The sequence below is a fragment of the Salmo trutta genome, chromosome 4, assembly GCF_901001165.1.
Source record: "Salmo trutta chromosome 4, fSalTru1.1, whole genome shotgun sequence".
Taxonomy (NCBI): domain Eukaryota; kingdom Metazoa; phylum Chordata; class Actinopteri; order Salmoniformes; family Salmonidae; genus Salmo; species Salmo trutta.
This window is the reverse complement of record NC_042960.1, coordinates 6,644,921-6,668,176: the sequence shown is the minus strand read 5'-3', so window position 1 is coordinate 6,668,176 and position 23,256 is coordinate 6,644,921. Positions and strand designations below refer to the sequence as shown.

Below are 23,256 nucleotides of genomic sequence, written 5' to 3'. Positions count from 1 at the left end.
CATTTTAGTAGACAATCTTATCCAGAGCAACTTACAGGAGTGAATGCATACATTTCATACATTTTTTTTTTCTTCCCGTACTCGGTGGGAATCGAACCCACAACCCTGACGTTGCAAACACCATGCTCTACCAACTGAGCCACACGGGACCATTCTTTTGTTGAGTTGAGTCACATAATTTCTCAATTTGCAGTAAGTCAGCCAGTCAGAGGCACAGCCAGACTTATTAGCCACTCCTTTTGCACCATCTCTTTCAACCATACAGTTTTTTAATTCCTCATCAATCCATGGAGCCTTAACAGTTCTACCAGTCAGTTTCTTAACAGGTGCATGTTTATCAATTTCAAGAAGCAATTTCATAAATGCATCAAGTGCAGCATCTGGATGCTCCTCATTAATCACACCAGACCAACAAATATTTTAACATCATCCATATAAGAGTCACAGCAAAATCTGTGTACACTATTTTAAGCCCAGTTTTTGGAACTTTGGCTTTCCTGGATATAGCCACTATATTGTGATCACTGCATCCAATGGGTACGGATACAGCTTTACAACAAAGTTCTACAGTGTTAGTACAAATGTGATCAATACATGTGGATGATCTTGTTCCTGTAGTGTTTGTAAACACCCTGGTAGGCTGATTAATAACCTGAACCAGATTACGAGCACTGGTTAAAGTGAGAAACTTCCTCTTGAGCGGACAGCTTGATGAAACCAGTCAATATTCAGGTCCCTGAGAAAGTAGACCTGCTTACATCACATCAAGCATTTCACACATATTATTTAGATACAGACTGTTAGCACTTGGTGGCCTATAGCAACACCCCAAAAGAAAAGGCTTTAGATGTGCCAGGTGAACCTGCAACCACAACACTTCAATAACACTTGGCATAAGATCTTCTCTAAGCATTACTGGGATATGGCTCTGAATATATATAGCAACACCTCCCCCATAAGCATTCCTGTCTCTTCTATAGATGTTATATCCTTGCATTGCTACTGTTGTATCATACAATTGATTATCTAAGAAATGGCTAATATGAATGTTATCTGATGTTATTGATTTCATGAACCTTATTTCTAAGGCTACATATATTAGTACGGGATATTTTCAGCCTTTTCCTGGGTAGTGTTACATTTGGATATGTAACACCCATTTTCCTAACCAGGGAGAAGTCTGGTTGATAGTGGTCTGGGGTCTAACTAAAATGAAATAACCCCAGGTGTGTTCTCATTCTCAACCCCATGTGTGTTCTCATGCTGCCTTGGCAGCAGCTAATGGGGATCCATAATAAATACAAATACAAATTCCCTATTCAAATACCCTTAGTTTAACCTGACCCGTTATCAGACACACAGAAACAAAATGTACACAGCAAAATGTCTCATTTCAGAAATGATATTAAGTTTGGAAAAGCAACACCTCTCTCAGTAAATAGACATATTCATAAATCGTATAAGATATTCAATTGCGGGTAAACATAAACCAGTCAGTATGGCACCAAGTCAACCAATAGACTTAAAAACATACACATTCAATAACAGTCAAACGGTTGCAACCTTTAAAAAACGGGTACCCCTTAACTATCAGAGCTCTGTAATGTAATAACTTTTACTACGTTGGAGGCCTGTGCTTCTTGTTTGTGTGTGTGGCTTCTGGAGCAGGGGTCCCAATGCAGGCGAGAGCGGTCCGTATTCAGTGCAGTGGTGAGAAACAGAGGGATCGCTTTTCTAATTAGCCAGATGACGTTTCTTCATGAGACTCAGAGGAAACCCTAGTATTTCCTGGAATCTAGGGTCGCTATCTGAGCTCACCCTAAACTACTTTGACACACGGTACTCACTATACAAATGTCTCTGCCCCACGGCTATTGTCATTTGTTCCCTTCACTTCCCCTACTATCCCTTTGAATGGCTAAGGCAGCAACAGGGATTACCTCTGGGTTACAGATATGGCCCGTTTCAACATGGACATTGCCATTGAGGGCTTCCACCATTTTAAAGTAGCCAACTGGGTAGGGTTTCCTATAAGTTGGGAGCAATCAGCCAATGCAGAATAAGAAAATGTACTACTTTAAAATGGAGATAGCCTCAATGGCGCTGCCCATGCTGTCACAGACACTATAATGGCACAGATACAAAGATGAGTCCTCTATCAAACCCTCTCCTCTTTTCCCTATTTCAGCATTTCTTCATATCAAATTAATGCAGAGAACAGTTTGAAGTGTGAATGGGCATCTGACCCTGTGGAAAGGCTGGTCCCCCTGGAGCACAAGGTTGTAGATTCATATAAATTCATCAAAAAAAGATATGTCCTCTCACTGTCAACTGCGTTTATTTTCAGCAAACTTAACATGTGTAAATATTTGTATGAACACAACAAGATTCAACAACTGAGACATAAGTTGAACAAGTTCCACAGACATGTGACTAACAGAAATGTAATAATGTGTCCCTGAACAAAGGGAGGGTCATAATCAAAAGTAACAGTCAGTATCTGGTGTGGCCACCAGCTGCATTAAGTACTACAGTGCATCTCCTCCTCGTGGACGGCACCAGATTTGCCAGTTCTTGCTGTGAGATGTTACCCCACTCTTCCACCAAGGCACCTGTAAGTTCCCGGACATTTCTGGGGGGAATGGCCCTAGCCCTCACCCTCCGATCCAACAGGTCCCAGACGTGCTCAATGGGATTGAGATCCGGGCTCTTCGCTGGCCATGGCAGAACACTGACATTCCTGTCTCGCAGGAAATCACACACAGAATGAGCAGTATGGCTGGTGGCATTGTCATGCTGGAGGGTCATGTCAGGATGAGCCTGCAGGAAGGGTACCACATGAGGGAGGAGGATGTCTTCCCTGTAACGCACAGCGTTGAGAAAATTGCCTGCAATGACAACAAGCTCAGTCCAATGATGCTGTGACACACCGCCCCAGACCATGACGGACCCTCCACCTCCAAATCGATCCCACTCCAGAGTACAGGCCTCGGTGTAACGCTCATTCCTTCGACGATAAACGAGAATCCGACCATTACCCCTGGTGAGACAAAACCGCGACACGTCAGTGAAGAGCACTTTTTGTCAGTCCTGTCTGGTCCAACGACAGTGGGTTTCTGCCCATAGGCAACATTGTTGCCAGTGATGTCTGGTGAGGACCTGCCTTACAACAGGCCTACAAGCACTCAGTCCAGCATCTCTCAGCCTATTGCGGACAGTCTGAGCACTGATGGAGGGAAGAAGAAGATCTGTGAAGTTATTTGGATTTTTACAAATTATCTTTGAAAGACAGGGTCATGAAAAGGGGACGTTTCTTTTTTTGCTGAGTTTACAAGCTGGGCAATGTGGTGGTATTCATGCTAAAAAATGGTTATGAATACCTGGGGTCTACCCTCCTGAGTACAGCAGAGGTTACGGTGGAAAATCCCTGAAAAAAGTAGAGTTTTAATAGGCAAAAAGCGCTCTTTAAGAACAAAGTGTCAACTTTTTTCCGGGGACTTATCCCCATAACCACTGCTGGTTAGTGTTCAGGCACCACTCGATCATTTATGGCACCCTTCCGGCCAACATCACCACTTTCTGGCCATCTTATGTTAGGCAGCCACTCCCAGTGGCCTTGATTCGCTCTGTGGCAGTCCTCTGTGTTAAGGCAACCCTGCTCCAGAGCCAGGGCTGGGTTCAACTTTATAATCCCTTGCTTAGGGGGGAGATCCTTATGCCAGAGCCACTGACTCCTTCACATCCATTATACTTATTTTCTTAAATTTGACATTGTTAAATATACACTAGAAAACAGGAAATGGGGGTTTGAACCCATAACCTCATGGATTGAAGGCACATACTCAACTGCACAGCCATGTTTTAAAGGTTGGCAATTTACTACCATCTGCAGTTATGGAATGTTTCCTCACAAGTCTAATTCATTGGCTGATTCCTCCTGGTGACCTGGATGTGATCTTTCCTTAAGCCATAGGAAGTCCCACCCAGGTGACTACTTCAAAATGGTGAAAGTCCTCAGTGGTGCTGCATATGCTAAAACAGGCTTTTGGGCACTAGAATTCTCAAATCTCTAGGAGCACTCAAAGCAAAACAAATTAGAATTGAACAAATAACCTCTTTTGCAACTCTCAAAGTCAAACATACAAAGAGAAGTGCGAACACATGGCAGCTCTGGGGTTAAAGTGGATTTCACGGCTTCCTATTTTATCCCCTCTCATTTAAAATAATAAAATGATGAGGTGCAACATGTCATCTTGTAGTGACTTTGAAGTATCCATTCTGAGGCCTTAAGGAAATTCATATTCTATGTAATATAAAAATGAGTGTTAGACTTTTCCCACTGAGGCAACCTATTGCAATCAGCAGGGGGTGAGACAGACGACTTGCACTTAACTCATCAGATTCATTCAACTCTAGATGTGACAAGAGAAAAGTATGGCAGGAGGAGAGCAAAGCGCAAAATTGTAACATTTTATTTACAAAGTAGTTTGGTCATACAGGAAGTAAAAATGTAGCTACAACCTTGATTTGTGCAACAGGCGGCCACAAAATCATAGCTCGCTCATCACACAGCTGCTATAGCAATAATTTTATATGGGGGGGATAAGGAACAAAAAAATAAAACAACAAAAGAAGAGGGGAAAGAAATAATAAACCCAACAACATAAAATATAAATTCAGAGTTCATCCAACAAAATATTAAAAGCACAGACCCAAAACTAGATACCAGTCCCAAAGTCCTCACACAGGTATACATAAAGGGGAGTTGACAGTGAAATTGTGGAATGCGGGGTGGTGCGCTGCTTGAGAACCTTGGGAATGGCTCTCGGTTCCATCGGGAGCAGGTAGCTCCACTCGGACCACCCATCCGGTACAGTCTTTCCCCACACGGGGACTCAAAGCTAGGGGAGAGACGTGGCGTAGGCAGGGTGTAAGGGTGGAGAGGGAAGGGGTTGGTAACTTGACAGGCTCTTGTTTTTTGCTCTTAATCGTCGTCCTCATCATCATCATCGTCATCTTCATCATCGGGTTCTCGCTTTCTCTTCTCGCCTTTGACAGCCTCAACTTCTAGGGGAAATGAGAAAGAGTTATTACAGTGTACTTAGTAAAGTATCCGAAAGGTAAACTTTTTAACATGAGTTTCGGACATAAGCTTGTGACAAAAAGTATGACAATGACATACCCTCTTCATCCTCATCATCATCATCCTCATCTTCAACTTCACCATCAATGCCAAGGTCTTCCTCCTGGAGAGAAGGGACAGAGCAGATCAGAATCAACAATATGCCCCCTGTTGATCTTTTAAACTATTGAGTCAAACAAACCAAAAAGGGGTTTACCTCTTCATCGCCGCTGACCTCATCTTCCTCCTCTCCTTCTACTCCCTCTTCATCGTCATCATCCTCCTCATCAAAGTCTTCCTCCTCATCTTCTAAAAAAATAAATACATCACATTTCGATTCAGAGCAATTGAATAATTTATCTGAGCAAACCAAAAACCTTTCAATATAGAAATTCAAACAATACGTTAGAACCATTTAGATATAATAAATTGGAAGGTCGTGCAGGACTATGGTAGATGAAGGAATAAATCAAGAGTATTTATCTGGTCAATGTCAGTGTATTATGTCGGTTTGCAACAGTGTGTTTTGTGAAAATGCAATCATATTATAAATTGTATTTTAATGTTTAACTTCACTAGGGTAGGGGGCAGCATTCGGAATTTTGGATGAAAAGCGTGCCCAAAGTAAACTGCCTGCTACTCAGGCCCAGAACCTAGGATGTGCATATAGATAGAAAACACTCTAAAGTTTCCAAAACTGTTAAAATAATGTCTGAGTATAACAGAACTGATATAGCAGGCGAAAACCTGAGGAAAATCCATCCAGGAAGTACTATTATTTTGAAAGGCTGTTTTCCCCCATTGAAAGCCTATCCACCATACAAAGACTTAGGACCCAGTTCACGATCTCTATGGCTTCTTCTACATGTGGCCAGTCTTTAGGCATTGTTTCAGGCTTTTACTCTGAAAAATGAGGGAGATACAGCGCTTTCAATGTGTGGACAGTGGAAATTTCCAGACATGAGTCCAGCGTGCGATCGGGACAAACAACCTGAGGATTGATTTCAAACATCGTTTGACATGTTTCTACAAACTTTTATTGTACTTTTTGATTTTTCGTCTGTCTGTTGTGACCGCGCTTTGTTCCAATGGATTGCTGAACAAAATGCACCAACAAAACGGAGGTTTTTGGACTTAAAGAGGGACATTATCGAACAAAACGAACATTTATTGTGTAACATGGAGTCTTCGGAGTGCAACCATATGAAGATCAAAGGTAAGTAATACATTTTAATCGCTATTTCTGACTTTTGTTACTCCTCTTCTTGGCTGCTAACTGTTTGTAATGATTTGTCTGCTGGGCGCTGTTCTCAGATAATCGCATGGTTTGCTTTCGCCTTAAAGCCTTTTTGAAATCTGACACAGCGGTTGGATTAACAACAAGTTTATCTTTAAGCTGGTGTATAACATTTGTATCTTTATGCATGTTTATTATGAGAATTTCAGTTTTGTTGAGTTTCACGCTCTGCAATTTCACCGGATGTTGTTTGAGACAGTGGATTACGGAACAAAACTGAGGTTTTTGGATATAAACATGGACTTTATCGAACAAAACAAACATTTATTGAGTAAATGGGAGTCTTGTGAGTGCAAACATATGAAGATCATCAAAGGTAAGTGATTAATTTTATCACTATTTCTAACTTGTGTAACTCCTCTACTTGGCTTGTTACTGTTTGTAATGATTTGTCTGCTGGGTGCTGTTCTCAGATAATCGCATGGTTTGCTTTCGCCGTAAAGCCTTTTTGAAATCTGACACCGTGGTTGGATTAACAATAAGTTTCTTTAAACCCATGTATAACACTTGTATGATTCACACATTTTTAGAATGAATATGTCTGTTTTTGAATTTGGCGCTCTGCAATTTCACTGGATGTTGGCCAGGTCTAGCGTCCCACACCCCCGAGTGAGGTTAAGGACTCTTGGTAGATTAGTCCAACTGAGGACTAAAAGAGATCCTAATAAAAATCTAATCACATCCATTGTCAGTTATCACACACATGCCGACAAACCGTACAAATACACAATAAAATTCCCTTGCATGACAAAACACCCACGATGTACTATTATGGATTCTAATATATAGTAATATATGCCATTTAGCAGATGCTTTTATTCAAAGTGGCTTAGTCACGCGAGCATACATTATGTATGGGTGATCCCGGGAATCGAACCTACTATCCTGACATTGCAAGCGTCATGGTCTACCAACTGAGCTACAGAAGACCCCCATTCAACTCACATCTGCACTTCCTCATATTCCCTCAAAACACACACACACACAAAAAATGGATGCCCACCCTCATCATCGTCATCGTCCACACCGTCGACCTCTCCGTCCGAGTCGGATGCCTCCCGGTCCTCCACATCGTACCCGTCCAGGTAGGTGAGCTGAGGGAGCAGCTTGAACACACTCTCCCTGTAGTCGTTCAGGTTGGTCACCTCACAGTTGAACAAGTCTAGAGACTTCAGGCTGTCCAGCTTTTTCTGTGGGACCAAATGGGTGTAGGGTAATTAGGGGGTGAAAAAACACTGGCTGAGTAAATCTCAAATTCGATTTTAGAGCATACCTTTTCCCCATATAGGCTAGCAAACTAATGTTGACCAGAGCCACATAGGGAAACAAATCAGAAATGAGTGTAAAACAAATCTGCCTGCCAACTATACGAGGAATAGTGCCATTTGAAGCATAGCCTGAGACAATGAGATGGTGTCGCACTGTATTGTGCTCTACTGGGAGTTTGGTGTACCTACCAAAGGTTCCAATGTGCTGATGTCTTTCAGTTTGTTCCCGCTTAGATTTAGATGTGTGAGGTTGGGGAGTTTCTCTGCTAGCACGTCAAGGCCACCAGAGATTCTGTTGTCGCTGAGTTCCAACTGCAACATAATGTGAAGACATATCAGTCACTTCTGTCAACAACAACAACAAAAACTCCCAAGCAAGTAACAGTCTTTCAGAAAACAAATGGAACCCTATTCCTTACATAACAGTGCACTACTTTTGACAAGGGCCCTCAATAGTGCACTATATAGGGAATAGGTTGCCATTAGGGATGCATCCAATGGCTCTTTCTATACTCCCCCAGGCAGAACTTAATGTATTTTTTTTAAAGGAGTCAACATTTTTTTTATACTGCAACTATAAGTAACTTGTGTAAAAAAAAATATATACCTTTTTGAGTTTCCCAAGTTTGGGAAGGTTGGAGACTGAGATTAGGCCAACGTTTATCAAACTGAGGAATTCCAGATTGACAAATTCTGCTGTGAGGCCTTCAATTTTCCCTTCATTTGATCTGCAGTTATCCAGGACAAGTTCTCGTACCTATAGAAATGTGTAAAATTGTAATCCAAAGAAAAGCATATGTATGCATTGTTTACAGATGCACTACAAACACTAAAATTGAGAATGCACACATATTATAAAAGCTTTATTTTAGCATATATGCAAAAACGGTGGGAAAATCTGTTTAGAATGGTCACATGTTGGCAACAGCAACTTGCGGCATCAATACAACAAAAAACTACGATTGAATCTAAACTTCATGATTGAAAAAGGTCAATACACAAAATATGGACCTCAATGACAGGAGTGGTTGTTATTTTGACGGTTTCCTGATTTATGTATGAATACTTGCAACCTTTCAATTCCTCACTACAAAACCTCATCGTTTAAAAAGTTCACGTGCGAGACAGTCGTTACGCAACCAAAAACTCGATAAAAGGGTTGAAGTTAACGCTGAACGTCAAATATCATGATTTGCACATTGGCAAAGTGAAACATTGATGCAAAGTGAAACATTGATAAGGCTGTCTAGTGGAGCCATCAATAAAGGTATTTGGTTGCATGATGTTTTATGTCGAGGCACCGCGGTTGTGTCTTTAAACCAGCTGCCACGAGGAAGAACCGCACAATACAGTTCTACCTTCACTTGCCCGCTGTTCAGTCACTAATGACACAAGCAATGCTTTTTGTTAGCAAGCTCGCTACAGGCTAGCCATTGCCCTTTTAAGTGCTGCCGTGCAGTTGAGGACCTGCAAGAGAAGCCTGACTGCCCGCCATTACCTACCCTACAGCAATGGAAAGGACTGCGAATATACCCTGTAAAGATATTTTTTTATTTTCAAATCGAATTTATTGGGGAAATGGATCGCCTAGCCGTCGAGCGAACGACAGATATGACAGTTTGTTACATATCACCGTTTCGCAAACAACGTCGAAGGAAATATTCAGAACGGAAATTAGTCAAACAAAGATGGAGCCTCCTTTCTCCAGAGCTTCAAAGACGGCAGAATGACAACATGGCGATTCCTGAGATACAGTATGCAGAGTTCTCTAAACTCTCCAGAGATGGATGACTGTTTACATGCAGTAATTACGTAAAATCACCCCTTAAAATTAACTTTCAATGTAGAATACTTTTATCAATGTTTGCATGAAAACCAGAGAGCGTCAACGTCGAGTTTTAGCAGCCCACGCACCGAACGCAGTTTCCTCTGTCTCGTGTCGTTCAGGCAGGCGAGCCGACACCAACACGTTATTCGGAGATTGTCGGTAGCCTAAGCATTAGACATTTTAAATTATTAACATACAAAATACCGAATCTGAACGTGAAGGTTAGCCAGTTTTAATTAGTATTTCGTTTGCTTTCGTGGTAGTTGTGGGGAATAATATGGCGGGAACAAAACATTTGCTGACCGCTGCGAATTAGCAACATTGTAACAAATCAGCTTTAATTTGCGGGAAATTACATTTGGTGTATGAATCTCAAGTCGAACAATGTAACATTTGACGAAATGTGAGGGTAGGCAAGTAACCTTAGATCATCGGCGACATTGTAGCTGGCTAATTCCCTCAACTTCAGTTGATTCTTAGCAAGTAAAGTACTATAAAAACGTTATATTGCTAGCTAGCGAAAAGGGGGTGTAATAGTAGCAGTTGTAGCCTACAAGATGTGAATGACTCTTGAGAACAAACGTTAATGACTAATTTTGTTTGCTTGCTAGCTAACTATCTAATGTGTCCCTACCCAATTCGTGGAAAATGTCGAAAAGAAGCCACCCGTGATCTCATGAATAATATCAAAAGTAGGGGCATGGTGTAAACTTAATTTTGGATTATTGTTGTGGTTATAAGTGCATTGTGATAAAGGGCGCCCCATTTTAGAATGTATGCTAGCAACAAACATGGCTACCAAGGTCTATATAAAATAAACCATTCCGTCAATGTCTAACGCATCGTGGAAAAACACGTCTCATACAACACAGATGTAGAAGTTAACAAATAATTGAGACAACGTTGTTGCATTCGAACCGTGTGTGTGCGCAACATCTACCCAGTGACTGTGAAACTGTTAACAGAAATAAAATAAAAATCGCCTTTCGAAAGTAACGATTGAATATATTGTCTTGTTCTCTCTCACGCCCCAACGGGGACAGTGTAATGTAGCTTGTTACAGTTAAGTATTTTCGGCTCTATTAATAAATGAAACATTAAGCCCATGTGGTCACCATTAGCTACACAGGTCACTTGGAAAGCAAAAAAAGTAGCAAGCTAGCCAGAAAACTAAAGGTTTGGTTTAAAAGGCACGACTTACATCAGATGGGGTCCTGTTTCTTAGTTCCAAGTGGATCCTCTTTTTCATGTCCATCTCGCCCTACGAAAGTGAACTTTTCTCTTGGGTGTCGGTGTAATTTATATTCAGTCCAAAGGCAGAGAGATGCCCTAATGGAGGAAGAATATGGGACTGTATAATGAACTGAGCCAAACGCCAAGTTACCCGCGGAGAGGAGAAACCATGGAGGGAAACGGGACTAAAACAAAATATATACTCAATAGCGCCATCTCTGGTCTGAAATGCCCACTGCCGTTAAACAGGCAATGCAGTCACAAAACATGACGCTGCCATCAAACAACTGGGGTGCGATTTATTTCTGGGGGAAAAGTGATGTTCAAACAAATGTTTTTTTGTTAGTCTTTTTATTTGATTCTTTTTATAAAAATAACCAGTTTGTAACATTCTGTAATTCGGAGATTATTTGAAACATATTTAATAAATCAATTGATTACATAATCAGAAATCATTGCTGAAGAAAAAAACAAATGAAATCAGGACTATTATTTACTTTATTTAAACACCTACAGCGGAGATGTTTGAGGCCCCCTCCCAGCCTTGACCCCACTCTTCCAGGGTGTCTCAGGGGGATTTGGGATATGCAAAAAGTACATTTCCATTTCACACATGTATAATACACACTGGTACATGTGTGAAGCAGGACAAACCCAAGCAACCACCTAATTATTGTATTATTTAAAAGGCCTTATTTTGAAATGAATTAATAAGATACCTGTTGACAAGGCAGCGGCAAATTAATTTCATAGCATTCCTTGTTTATCAGTACATTTCAACGTAAACACATTACATTGTTGTCCTAATGTACGTATGCTCAATAAACATTACACCCTATTTAATGTGTGTACACTTATTTCATTTACCAATAATCAGCATCAAGCAATATGACGATTTCCGATAATCTCATAAAATTTTCCTTTTTATTAGAACCGGTAGGTAGAGTGCGTTTATTTGGTTTACAGTGAAGGGAGCATTGTATATGCACACCGTGATGGGGTACTTCTCCCTTACGCTTCCTGCATAGAGACGCCAGATCCCTGAAGCAGAAGAACACACCAGTCAACCTCCTGCTACCACCAAAGAGCACCTTCTCTCTCTGTCAGAACAAGAAACACTTACACCTATGGCAATTATGAACCAGCAACAAATTACCTTAGTAAAAATTGATATTAATCAACAAGCCAATTTATTTATTTACATGTTTTATTTTTCAATAAAAGAGTCTCTTGCATCTCTGGATGCATCTAGTCAGGTCACCAATGTGTGTCCTATTCAAGACTAACGGTACCTATACAACTACTATGCTTGAGATAGCTATGTGTTTCTATTTTGGTATGGATTTCAATTAATATGGTGGTAACATTTGTAAAATTGTAATCACAGCTTTTAAATCACAATATGTAAAACACGAAAACAGCAGTTTTGTATCTTGGATATGAATGTAACTATCTTAGAATCAATGTTCTAAAATAAATACCATTACAGGCCCTACTGTACTATGCTGTACATTTCAACCATGTTTTGAACATGGCAATCAGTAATAGAAAGTATTTACCAGGAGAGGGCACTGCAATGTCTATTTGTACAGCCTCCTCAAACTCATGAGGTTATCATGCATTATGGGTGTGTGTGGGTGACTTCTCTCCTCTGACTGTATCTGCTTATCTAATCGATTGCTTAGAAATATGTGCAAGCCTTTAAAGGGGCAATCAGCAGTGGAAACAATAACAGAGTGTTTTCACAGAAAGCTGAGGGAGGGGGATAGAGAAATGTAACCACTCAATTCATAGACAGGTATGGATGCAAGGACTGACCAGCCATGAAATCCAAATTATAGTTTTAACCATGTTTTGAGGCTACTTTGTTTACAAACATTGGAGTAAAAAAAGCTTATATTTTGGGTTCTGATGGGGTAGGATAGTTGAACTAAGCTCATGAGGCATTTATAAATTATATTCTTCAAGAATCAATGGGTACATATCATTAATTTATACATAAAAAAATGGATGTAGCAAGTGCAGATTGCCCCTTAAAGAGATAGAAGGGGGTACATTATTGTGAACCGGCTGAGTATATATCTACGGAAGTGTTAGTGTGTTAGTTGCTTTGATTTTGACAGCAGGATCCCAGCAAACTGATTCTCCGCATTTTTCAAGGTAGTTTTGTGTATGTGTGTGTGTCCTCATTTGTTGCTCATTGAGTTATTATTTTGGTAACCTACTATTGCTTTGCAAATTGTTCTGCATAAGTGTCATTGTCAAACTCCCCTCCAAAGCTGAAGATGAAAATAGAGGAGGTGTCACATATCTGGTAGTCCATAGATTATTTGTAGGGCAGTACTCTTTGTGGCCTTGCATTGGAAGTTGCTAGTCTCCCAGAATGAACTGTTTAGGCTATGGTTTACTTAGTATTTTCAATGGCTAACAAAGTACTTGGCCGTCTACTAAGTTGATGTAAAATTATTGTTTGAGAAAAATTCTATTTGACACAAAATTCCAAAGCCAGAAACTAGGCTAAGTACAGTAATCAAGTATAGGGCCTCTTAGTATCACTGTGCCTGACTGAAGACTGATAGGCAGTTGAGTCTTATTTGCTCTTAGTGAAGCAGCGGCTTCCAGAGAGGCTCACTGGCTCAGACACAGCAGGCTGAGGCTTCAATGTGCAGGGAGAAGATTGAGAACACGCCCAGAAAATGAGCAGCTCCCTTGCGATGAGATAAGATGGTTATGCCCCCACTCTACTGTAGAAGACCCTGAGGCGCGGGGTAGGGGTGCTACTTTTGCCGCCTGATTCAAAACCAAAAATGCCGGTATTTCAAGGTTTTGTGGCTATGTTCTTCCTTTGTGAGAAAGAAAAAACAACAGCCATACATTTATTTTTTTGTCAGACTAGATAGTATTCAGTGAATGGATTGGAGGACGTGTTAACTTTCCAACTTATAGGAATGTGTACTGTAGTTTCAGTGAATCTGGTATATAGGATACATTTTCTCCGCACTGTAGTTCTCGAAAGAGAAAAATACATGGCCTAAGGTATGTAGACTATGTATTCAGTGTTTGACTTGGGCAGGAGCTCCCCAGAGCTGAGTATCGGCACCTCAAATGTTCTACTGCTTGAGCTCCTGTTCCTCTTAAAGAATATTAGCTCAAAAGTATTGTGGAACTCCTGCACCTAAATATAACAGTACCGTCACCCAAAGTGAGTACCAGCGGCACCTTTTTCAGTCCAAGTCAAACACTATGTATGTAGGGCCGGTGTGGAGCCTTCCGGAATGTGTGCATGTCTATGGCTATACCCTTCTAACGAGCTGCACACAGTCTATCCCAGAAGCGTTGACTCACAGCTAGCTAGCCTACCTACACTGTCTGCCTCAGTCCCTCTGGGCTTTATTTTCTCTTGTTGAACCCTACTGTGCTCCTTCTCATATCACTGACTGGATATTGCATAACATCAAGGGAGAAATTGCCTGAATTCAGCCATTCTCTCTCCTGAGCACCTTGTGACACATTCCACACCTTTTATTTATACTGTGCTGCTAGCTATTCTCAGACACACACATCTGTATAGGTAGCCCCATGACAACTCTCTCTCTCACGCACACACACACACACACACACACACACACACACACACACACACACACACACACACACACACGGCCTGCTTTTTTATGCCCGTTTTGTGCCAACTCCTCCACCTTTACAAATATGATAAGAGCTGAGCCATAAGAACTCTTCCATGGCTATGGTAATGGTTAACCAGATAATGATTTTTTGGGGGCGGGACTTGCAAACAGACATTTTTTTATCAACATTTTTACCCCTCTCTGCCTGCTTGCCCCTCTCAACAAGTTACATTCATTTCTACAGGAGGCAAAATGGAGGGGACGTTCGATAAAGAGAAACCAGAGTTGGAATATAAAAATCCCAATGATAACCAAGGTAAATGACCTCTGAACATTGTCTCTATTCTGTGTTTTATAGTGAAATATCCAATTATTTTTCAGATGTACCACTGTTCTTTGGAAAGGTTACTATCTTAGTCCTAGTATGTCATACTGTCCTTGTATTTGTTAACATTGGCTCTATTCATGCATATTCCTGCCAATGTATTTTGCTGCAAACTGGGTCACAAAGGACTTACTGATGGTTGATCTGTCCAAACAGATGTACCACTAAGATGATTGCAACTCAATAGGAACATGTATTTGGAAGGCAATTTTACTGTAGATGTTCTCTGTCTGAGTCTGTTTGTGTCTCATACTGTATGTTTGTAGTCCCAGACACCATGTACTAACATGTACTAATCATCCTATACAATACTGTTTTCAATTAAACTTTTTCTTTCAAAAGCAGCTCAAACAATGTAAAAATGAACTATAGCCATTGAATTCTACCGTGCAAATATAGAGTGAGTTATAGGGAAATAATGCACGCTCTAGAATACCCTTCAAGCCAATCAGAAAGGAGTATTCAACAATGCCATGGTATAATATGTACTATCATCCTACACTTTGGTATGCTGATGGTTTATACAACTGCTGCTACATAGCTGCATTGGTTTTGCAGTCAATTTCTGACACAAATCATACAACAGCATAAACTATTGGAGCATTCAAATATGGAGAGAGTTTTGTTACTACAGCATAAACCAGTAATTTATCAAGTACAGAGAGGACAGTGAACAAAATCATAATGAAACAAAGTGCCTAAGTAACCCAATTTTTATTGATCCATTGTCAGTTTATTACGATATTTACTAAATGTGTCTTACACTCTGACTATTGATGTAATAGAATTCAAATGAGGAATGAGAGTGAAGTGTCCTGTCTGTCGTTGATAGCGGACTGACTGACTGACTGACTGGCTGACTGACTGGCTGACTGGTGTATGTTGGTCGGTGTTACAGGTGGGATCCAGCGGCGGCTAAGAGACAGAGACCTTCTCAAGAAAAGAAAGGCAGAGGCCGAGGAGAAGGCGATTAACCAGTGGGTTTATGGGTAAATGTAGACATTAAGAAGAGGTGCAGAACTAGTAATGCACGCTCATCCTCTAACAAACATGTTAGAGTTAGGGAGAGGCCTAGATTTGAACCACTAATGACGGTTTTGTGCTTCAGCCGACAAATGTGTTTAACTGGAAACTTGAGTGGACTATGTGGGCTTCAATACAGCTGCCAAGCCCTTTGTCCTTATTGGCTTACTCTAGTGCTTAAATAAGTTTGGCTGAAAAGCCACTTAACATTACTTTATGTTTTTGTATGTTTAAAGAATGTAAGACTTGAAAATAGTAATAGATGTGTTGTACATGCATAAATAAAGTTGTGTACATGAAACAATATATTTGATAATGATCGTATTTGGCTGCCTATCAGTTTTCCAGCCCATATTGTCCAATATGAAGCAAGAGGAAACCAACGGTTGCTTAGGCATTTCCAACTATTGGCACCACACATTTAGATCAAGGACTTTGCACTATCAACAATGAATGAATGAATATCGCCAAGCTTATCAACGTAATCAGCTGCAAAGTGTAAACATTCCAGTTGCGAAGCAGTGTATTATGATGACCCACGATTACATTTCTATTTGTGTGACATCAGGGTAGAGAGCAGGAGGAAGAGAGCGAGGGGAAGAGAGGAGAAGAGTAGCTCGGGAAGACGAGGAAGACCGAGGAAGACTGATCCAACACCGGAGCTCCCGGCTTCCCAGGAAGAGCCAGAACAGGAGGCTGTCATCGTAAAGTTGGTGACCAAACCCGTGGAAGTCAGCCCTGCCCCTACTGTGATCTCACTACCCCCATTCCTTCCGGTGGACCCTAGCCCGCCAGAATCACTACCGGTGTATGTTCCCCCCATCCCAGCCCCTATCCCTATCCTTGCCCCTGCTCCTGTGCCTGTTGTTGCCCCTTCTCCAATGTATAACCCTGTTACTGCCCCTGCACCATCCCTGTTGGAGACCCTGTACACAGAAGGCAGTGACCAGGGTAGTGACACCCTGGACCAGGTGCTGATTGAGGACTTGGGTCCTGATGAGAAGGAAGACGTCCCTCCATCTCAAAACAACCGGGGCACTGATCAAGGTACTAATGGCGTCAATTAATGAATGTCTCTTTGCCGTCATGTACTTGACTTCTGAATGTACTGAAGTGGCTGGCCAATGAGCTCATTGGGATGTTATCTAGCTGTGGGGGATATGATCTTGTCACATATAGTATAATCAGAAATGTTAAACTAACCACCTTTCTGTCATAGGTTCAATTGAGGAGCTGTCTGTCAATGTGCCTGAACAGAATAGAGTGTTCTCTACGTTCCCCAGGTTCTACACTGGTGCTCCTTCACAAGATCATCCACCAAGAAACTTGTTCTGAAATCCACTCAGATCTGGCCTCTGATAACATACAGACAGATGACATGCATAGTAATCTATTCTGTCAACATGTGCATTTGAGAGGTGATGCAGTTTAGCCTTACTGGTTAACTCATCTTTAGAATTTTGAGCCTGATAGGGTATGGATACAAAATGTTATGTACAACGAAATGCATGAATTCCAGCTTTAAACCTACCCATGGATTTATTTATTTCTGCTTCATGAATGGTGTCAATTTGTTATGTTGCAAGAACTGCACTGTCTGTATTTAATAAATGATTTGTACAAGCTAAATATGGCAGCATTTGAAAGTACATTTGTATTTAATCATTTCTGGTAACTGTTTTCTAATTGTGATTTTTAATTTTTTTTATACTAATGGTTTATTTGAAATAAGCGCTATGATAATAAAGGTGTGATGCTTTGTTGATAATATGACTGTCTCCTTGTTATGATCATCTACAAAACAAGAACAAGTCTCAGTTGCTCAATACTACCCTCTGCTGTCCTTTTACAGTAGTGAAACAATCTCGAAGGAGTCATTATATATATTCAATATTACAGTAGACATGTTGTTTTGACATTTCTCTAAACTGACAACCATTAAAAATAGTTATTTCTACGAGTTTCATCCATAACTCTCCAACAGGACACGAGTTTGATGTTTTGCTTCCCAATTTACATAATCATTTGCGCATGCTTGCTACAGCAGTCAGTCACCGCTTTCCATTAGTAAGTTGCTGGTTGGCCAGCTAGAAATGACGACACACATGTGCGGAAGCATTTCAGCAGAGATGTGTACTTTTGTTAGGCAGCATAAACAATCTCTGATATTTTACAACATTATCAGATGTTATTGTATGAATTCTGATTATTTAATCTAACCAATGACAAACTAGCAAAGCAATCAAGACGCTATCAAAATGTCTGCCACTTGCAACTGTACCGAGCATGTCAACAAACTCAACCAGCAGATATCTGTCATGCGAAAAGAAATCAAGAATCTCAGGTATGAAATGAATGCATAATGCAACGCATGGCATCTTGGAAAAAACATTTAGCTAAGTCGTTATCCGTATTACATACTGACTATATGCTGCTGACCATAATGTGTCAACACAGGTATTAAAATGTTTCCCCCCCAGGCAATTGTTGGACAGTGCTGTTCGTTCTCATCGAAAACACATGACATCTCTCCAGTCTGCTTTGACACACATTGGCCAGAGTCGATCTCCAAAGAGTCAGCCAAGGCCACAGGCAGACCTAGAGACACAGAATTCACTTGAGAAAGGTAACCGGCTAAGGCACTCGATCTCTCGCTTATATCCCCCTCTTATATCTTCCTAGCATGACTTGTCTTGGTCATTGTTTAGCTTTATCTGACTGGCACTTAATTAGAACTTCTATTCAATATAGAATCAATATAGAAATATCGCACAAAGGATCATCCAATTATTAGACTTGCTTCCAATGAGAATCATTTTCAATGAGAATGACATATCTATAGATTGCATTTCAATCTGAAATATGTTGGGTCGGGCACAAAGCTAGATAATGGACCTTTAATCATTGTTCGAATGTTTCAATGTCACCTTCACAGGGACCATCCAGACAGTCCCCATAGGTTACATCAGCTCCTGTTTCTCAGTGAAGAATGGCACCCCTAGACAGCCAACCATATGTGGGCCCTCCAGAGCCACCCTTCAGATCCAGCAGAGTGTCTTCAACAACCCTGAACACTCACTGGTCGGCCTGGACAACTACTCTCATGTCTGGTACGTACTAGAGACTGGGATAGGGAGCTAGACTTAGTAGAGGGGGTAGCTAGCTAAACTTAAGGCTGATTAAGAAGGTAGCAATTGCAGTACTACATAAAACAATCTGTATTTCTTGCAAAGACAGTTCTCTCATTAGCTAAACGTATCAAGGATGTCACAACCATTTTCTTAGTCATGAACTGTTTTGATCAACTTACATCCCAATATTCCCAATTTGTCTACACATGTACAAGAAATACATTAGCCTGCTTTCACTCGTTCCATTTCCAGGGTCATCTTCCTGTTCCATAAGAATGGCCACCTGAGTTATAAGGCTAAGGTGAAGCCACCCAGACTCAACGGCCAGAGGGTTGGGGTGTACTCCACACGTAGCCCCCACCGGCCCAACGCCCTGGGTCTGACCCTGGCCAAGCTGGACAGAGTCACAGGTTAGTATCAGTTGACAAAACCAGCTCGAATTGCTTTGCTCTTCTGCGCAGTGTGATGGTGCTCCGTCTAAAGGTGCGTCCCCAAATATATAACCCCCAGAATGTTGCAGTCTCATTTCAGATTGAGCAGTACATTGTGTGTGTGAGAGAGAGAGTTTGTGGGTGTGTTCAACATTATTGCAGGTATGCTTAGCCTTATTGTCCCCATAATTGCTAAGCTTGGCATACCATAGGCACACTTGTTCAGTGTCGAACTTCCTGCTATGTGGATTGGTGTATTTTATGAAATAAACAGTTCACTTTCTACTTTAAGGTGACACACTTCATCTGAGTGAGATAGACATGATCGAAGGCACCCCTGTCCTCGATATCAAACCCTACATCTCTGACTATGACTCCCCACACAGTAGACTGGACATTGACACAGATACTTATGACTCTGGCGTCCAACCTGAGAGCACCAGTGTACCATCAGAAGAGGGGACCACCAGTGTACCATCAGAAGAGGGGACCACCAGTGTGGAGACGCTGCATTCAGACTCAGTAGCTTCTTTCTCCTGTACTGTTGATCCCCAGTTGGACTTGTGGGTTGAGAGACAGGACAGTCATAGCGCAGACCCCAGAATACTCCACTCAAAAGACAAATCCAAAGTTCACATCCTACGTCCAGGCGATGCCTCCAGCTCTTCTGCTTCGAAAACCCTGGGCAAAGACCTCACCACTGTGCTGGGGGAGCTCAAGGCCTACATTAGCGAGGGAGATGACTGCCTCACCCTGGGGAGCTCTGTAGGAAAGTCTCAAGCTTCAGATGGCCCTAATGCCAAGCCATTGGAGCCAGTGGAGGATAGTGCTAGGCTTTGCTATGATGAAGAGGCCTACAGCACCATCGCTGGCTGGATCAGGGAGCCTCCTGTGACCAGTCTGGAGGTGCGCTTCACCCCCCATGCAGAGAGAGAGCTGGGGGAGTTCCTTGCCCCCATCAGTGCAGGTAAGCCTATGCATTGGGAAAGTATTCAGACCCCTTGACGTTTTCCATATTTTGTTACATTACAGCCTTATTCTAAAATGGATTACATTTTGTTTTAAATCCTCAATCTACACACACTACTTCTTGGACATGATTTGGAAAGGCACACACCTGTCTATATAAGGTCCCACAGTTGACAGTGCATGTCAGGGATTGTCCGTAGAGCTCCGACACATGATTGTGTCGAGGCACAGACCTGGGGAAGGGTACCAAAACATTTCTGCAGCATTGAAGGTCTCCAAGAACACAGTGGCCTCAATAATTCTTAAATGGAAGAAGTTTGGAACCACCAAGACTCTTCCTAGAGCTGGCCGCTCGGCCAAACTGAGCAATCGGGGGAGAAGGGCCTTGGTCAGGTGGGTGACCAAGAACCTGATGGTCACTCTGACAGACTTCCAGAGTTCCTCTGTGGAGATGGGAGAACCTTCCAGAAGGACAACCATCTCTGCAGCACTCCACAAATCAGGCCTTTATGGCAGAGTGGCCAGACGGAAGCCACTCCTTTGTAAAAGGCACATGATAGCCCACTTGGAGTTTGCCAAAAGGCACCTAAAGGACTCTGCCCATGAGAAACAAGATTCTCTGGTCTGATGAAACCAAGATTGAACTCTTTGGCCTGAATGCCAGGCGTCATGTCTGGAGGAAACATGGCACCATCCCTATGGTGAAGCATGGTGGTGCCAGCATCATGCTGTGGGGATGTTTTTCAGCGGCAGGAACTGGGAGAGAGATCCTTGATGAAAACCTGCTCAGGACCTCAGACTGGGGTGAAGGTTCACCTTCCAACAGGAAAATGACCCTAAGCACACAGCCAAGACAACACAGGAGTAGCTTTGGGACAAGTCTCTGAATGTCCTTGATTGGCCCAGCCACACCCCGAGCAAACATCTCTGGAGAGACCTGAAAATAGCTTTGCAGCGACGCTCCCCATCCAACCTGATAGAGCTTGAGAGGATTTGCAGAGAAGAATGGGAGAAACTCCCCAAATACAGGTGAGACAAGATTGTAGCGTCATACCCAAGAAGAATCAAGACTGTAATCACTGCCAAAGGGGCTTCAACAAAGTACTGATTAAAAGGGTCTGAATACTTATGTAAATGTCATACACAATTCAATCCATTTTTATAATAAGGCTGTAACGTAACAACATGTGGAAAAAGTCAAGGGGTCGGAAGTACTTTACGAATTTACTGTAATTCTCCCCGAGCTGAGGTTGACTTGAGAGCTTTATTGATTTTTAAAAGGACTGAGTTGTGCATTCATCCACCAGAGAGCTCCATAGTGGCGCCAATTGTTTTTGCAGTGGGTTTGTATAGATACCATTGCATCTCATGCCTAAACTATCCTACCAAACTAAAGTCAACGGTATTAAAAAAAAGTAATGTTTCTCCGTCATCCATTTTGCCATAATCGTTAAAGTAGATCTATGTTCACTTGCTTCTGCCTCTATGAATGTCCCCGTTTCTCTAGAATCTCGTGACCGACCCAGGTTCCGGTTCCTGCGCGGTCCAAAAGAGGCTGCGGCCGCCATCAGAGGGGTCCTATCTGCTGATCCCAGGTCAGTGTATCGGAGGAGCCGCTGTAAGGACAGACTCTTCTTCTTCACCTTGGACACGGCAGACATCACCTGCTGGTTCGGACAGGGCTTCGCTGAGGTGCTCCGTGTCAGACTCGTGGCTGTTGGAAAAGAACTGGCCAGCTGAATGGTTCAGGTTCTATATGATCCTAATTGTTCTATGGAATGATTTTGGAATCAGCTCTCAAGAATTGTTTTACAGGTGAATCTGAGAAAATATGAATATTTAACTAAATAAATGCAATGTTATAAACAACTGTTATTAAAACATGGATTTTATTTTTCCTGTGAAGATAGAGTGCTTGTTGAAATGGTTGGTTATACCGTATGATCGTACCACTTTATTTGACTAAGTAAGTTACATTATAGAGCATTTATTCCAATGGGATTGGTCAACTTGTCATTGTTGGATGGAGTGGAGTGGGCCTCTCATTGCCTGGCATAGATTTACTTCTAGAACCACTCCCCTTTCCAATAGCAACAGCAAGTCACTCTGTGTGTGTGTGTGTGTGTGTGTGTGTGTGTGTGAGAGAGAGAGAGAGAGTTGGAGGCTCGGAGTCACACACACAGTGGGTATTTTCATTTGAGGAGACGCTGTTTTTAGAGTCAGCAAATTACAACTAATTAATAGTGTGTTGTTAAATCAGATGTAAAGAGTTCACTGAACAGAGAGAAAACAACAATAACAACACCTTCACCAGCTGACTTGAATTGCCTAATGGGACCACTGAATCTCCAACAGGCTGACTTCATCCTCCAAGCACTGGACTATGTGTCGACAAGCAAGATCACATGGTGCTGTGGTACTCTGCTCAGGTGGGTAACGGTCCTATCAATGACCTGCTGTGTCTGTTTTAAAACGTTAATACCAATCATCGAGTGGGACAGATGCATTGAGGTGAGGATTAGATGCAGATGAGATAAAGTTTGTTTTTGTATACAACTTGTCTTGGAATGTTTGAATGTTTTGTATGAAAATAAAACAAATACAGTCTTATGAATAACATTACTAAAATCCAGTATGGGCTTCCATTGAATTTTGTCTTTGTGAACATGCAGCGTCTGAAACGTTTGAAAATAATACCATACACTAAACAAACACAACAGCAGGTAGCAGTAATGGGTAAAAGGCGACCCATAGATTTACATGAAGGCGTTGGAGAGTTGACGTTAACTGTTGGTGCTGACATCTTCAGGACAGGAATACCGGTTTACTTAACGGAGGAATAAACACACATGTTCATCATTGGTGTCTTAACCAGAACGGGGGAAAATGCGCTTTATTTATTTTCGCACATGCGCAGTCATACATCTCTCATATGGCATG

General features: G+C 41.7%; 3 protein-coding genes across 5 annotated transcripts; 2 read left to right on the top strand and 1 right to left on the bottom strand.

Annotated features, from left to right (window-relative positions):
• Positions 1–4,455: 4,455 nt before the first annotated feature.
• LOC115191751 (acidic leucine-rich nuclear phosphoprotein 32 family member B) lies at positions 4,456–11,062 on the bottom strand. 2 transcript variants are annotated; one of them, XM_029749620.1, is made up of 7 exons: positions 10,717–11,062; positions 8,295–8,444; positions 7,877–7,999; positions 7,423–7,609; positions 5,340–5,431; positions 5,183–5,246; positions 4,456–5,067 (listed from the first exon to the last, which is right to left on the bottom strand). In XM_029749620.1, the coding sequence occupies exons 1-7, from the start codon at positions 10,768–10,770 to the stop codon at positions 4,985–4,987; spliced, it is 753 nt and encodes a 250-aa protein (XP_029605480.1). In that variant the 5' UTR covers positions 10,771–11,062; the 3' UTR covers positions 4,456–4,984. The 2 variants fall into 2 exon arrangements, with proteins under 2 accessions (XP_029605480.1, XP_029605481.1); XM_029749621.1 differs by having other exon boundaries at positions 4,456–5,064; positions 10,717–11,059.
• Positions 11,063–14,557: 3,495 nt separating this feature from the next.
• Positions 14,558–17,555, top strand: LOC115191752 (actin cytoskeleton-regulatory complex protein PAN1). 2 transcript variants are annotated; one of them, XM_029749625.1, is made up of 4 exons: positions 14,558–14,693; positions 15,661–15,739; positions 16,354–16,832; positions 17,005–17,555. In XM_029749625.1, exons 1-4 carry the CDS (start codon positions 14,630–14,632, stop codon positions 17,118–17,120), a joined length of 738 nt encoding a protein of 245 aa, XP_029605485.1. In that variant the 5' UTR covers positions 14,558–14,629; the 3' UTR covers positions 17,121–17,555. The 2 variants fall into 2 exon arrangements, with proteins under 2 accessions (XP_029605485.1, XP_029605484.1); XM_029749624.1 differs by having other exon boundaries at positions 15,661–15,751.
• Positions 17,556–17,865: 310 nt separating this feature from the next.
• Positions 17,866–22,208, top strand: LOC115191746 (tRNA (adenine(37)-N6)-methyltransferase). Its single transcript, XM_029749614.1, has 6 exons — positions 17,866–18,129; positions 18,266–18,411; positions 18,721–18,895; positions 19,169–19,326; positions 19,640–20,314; positions 21,824–22,208. The coding sequence occupies exons 1-6, from the start codon at positions 18,044–18,046 to the stop codon at positions 22,054–22,056; spliced, it is 1,473 nt and encodes a 490-aa protein (XP_029605474.1). The 5' UTR covers positions 17,866–18,043; the 3' UTR covers positions 22,057–22,208.
• Positions 22,209–23,256: the final 1,048 nt, after the last annotated feature.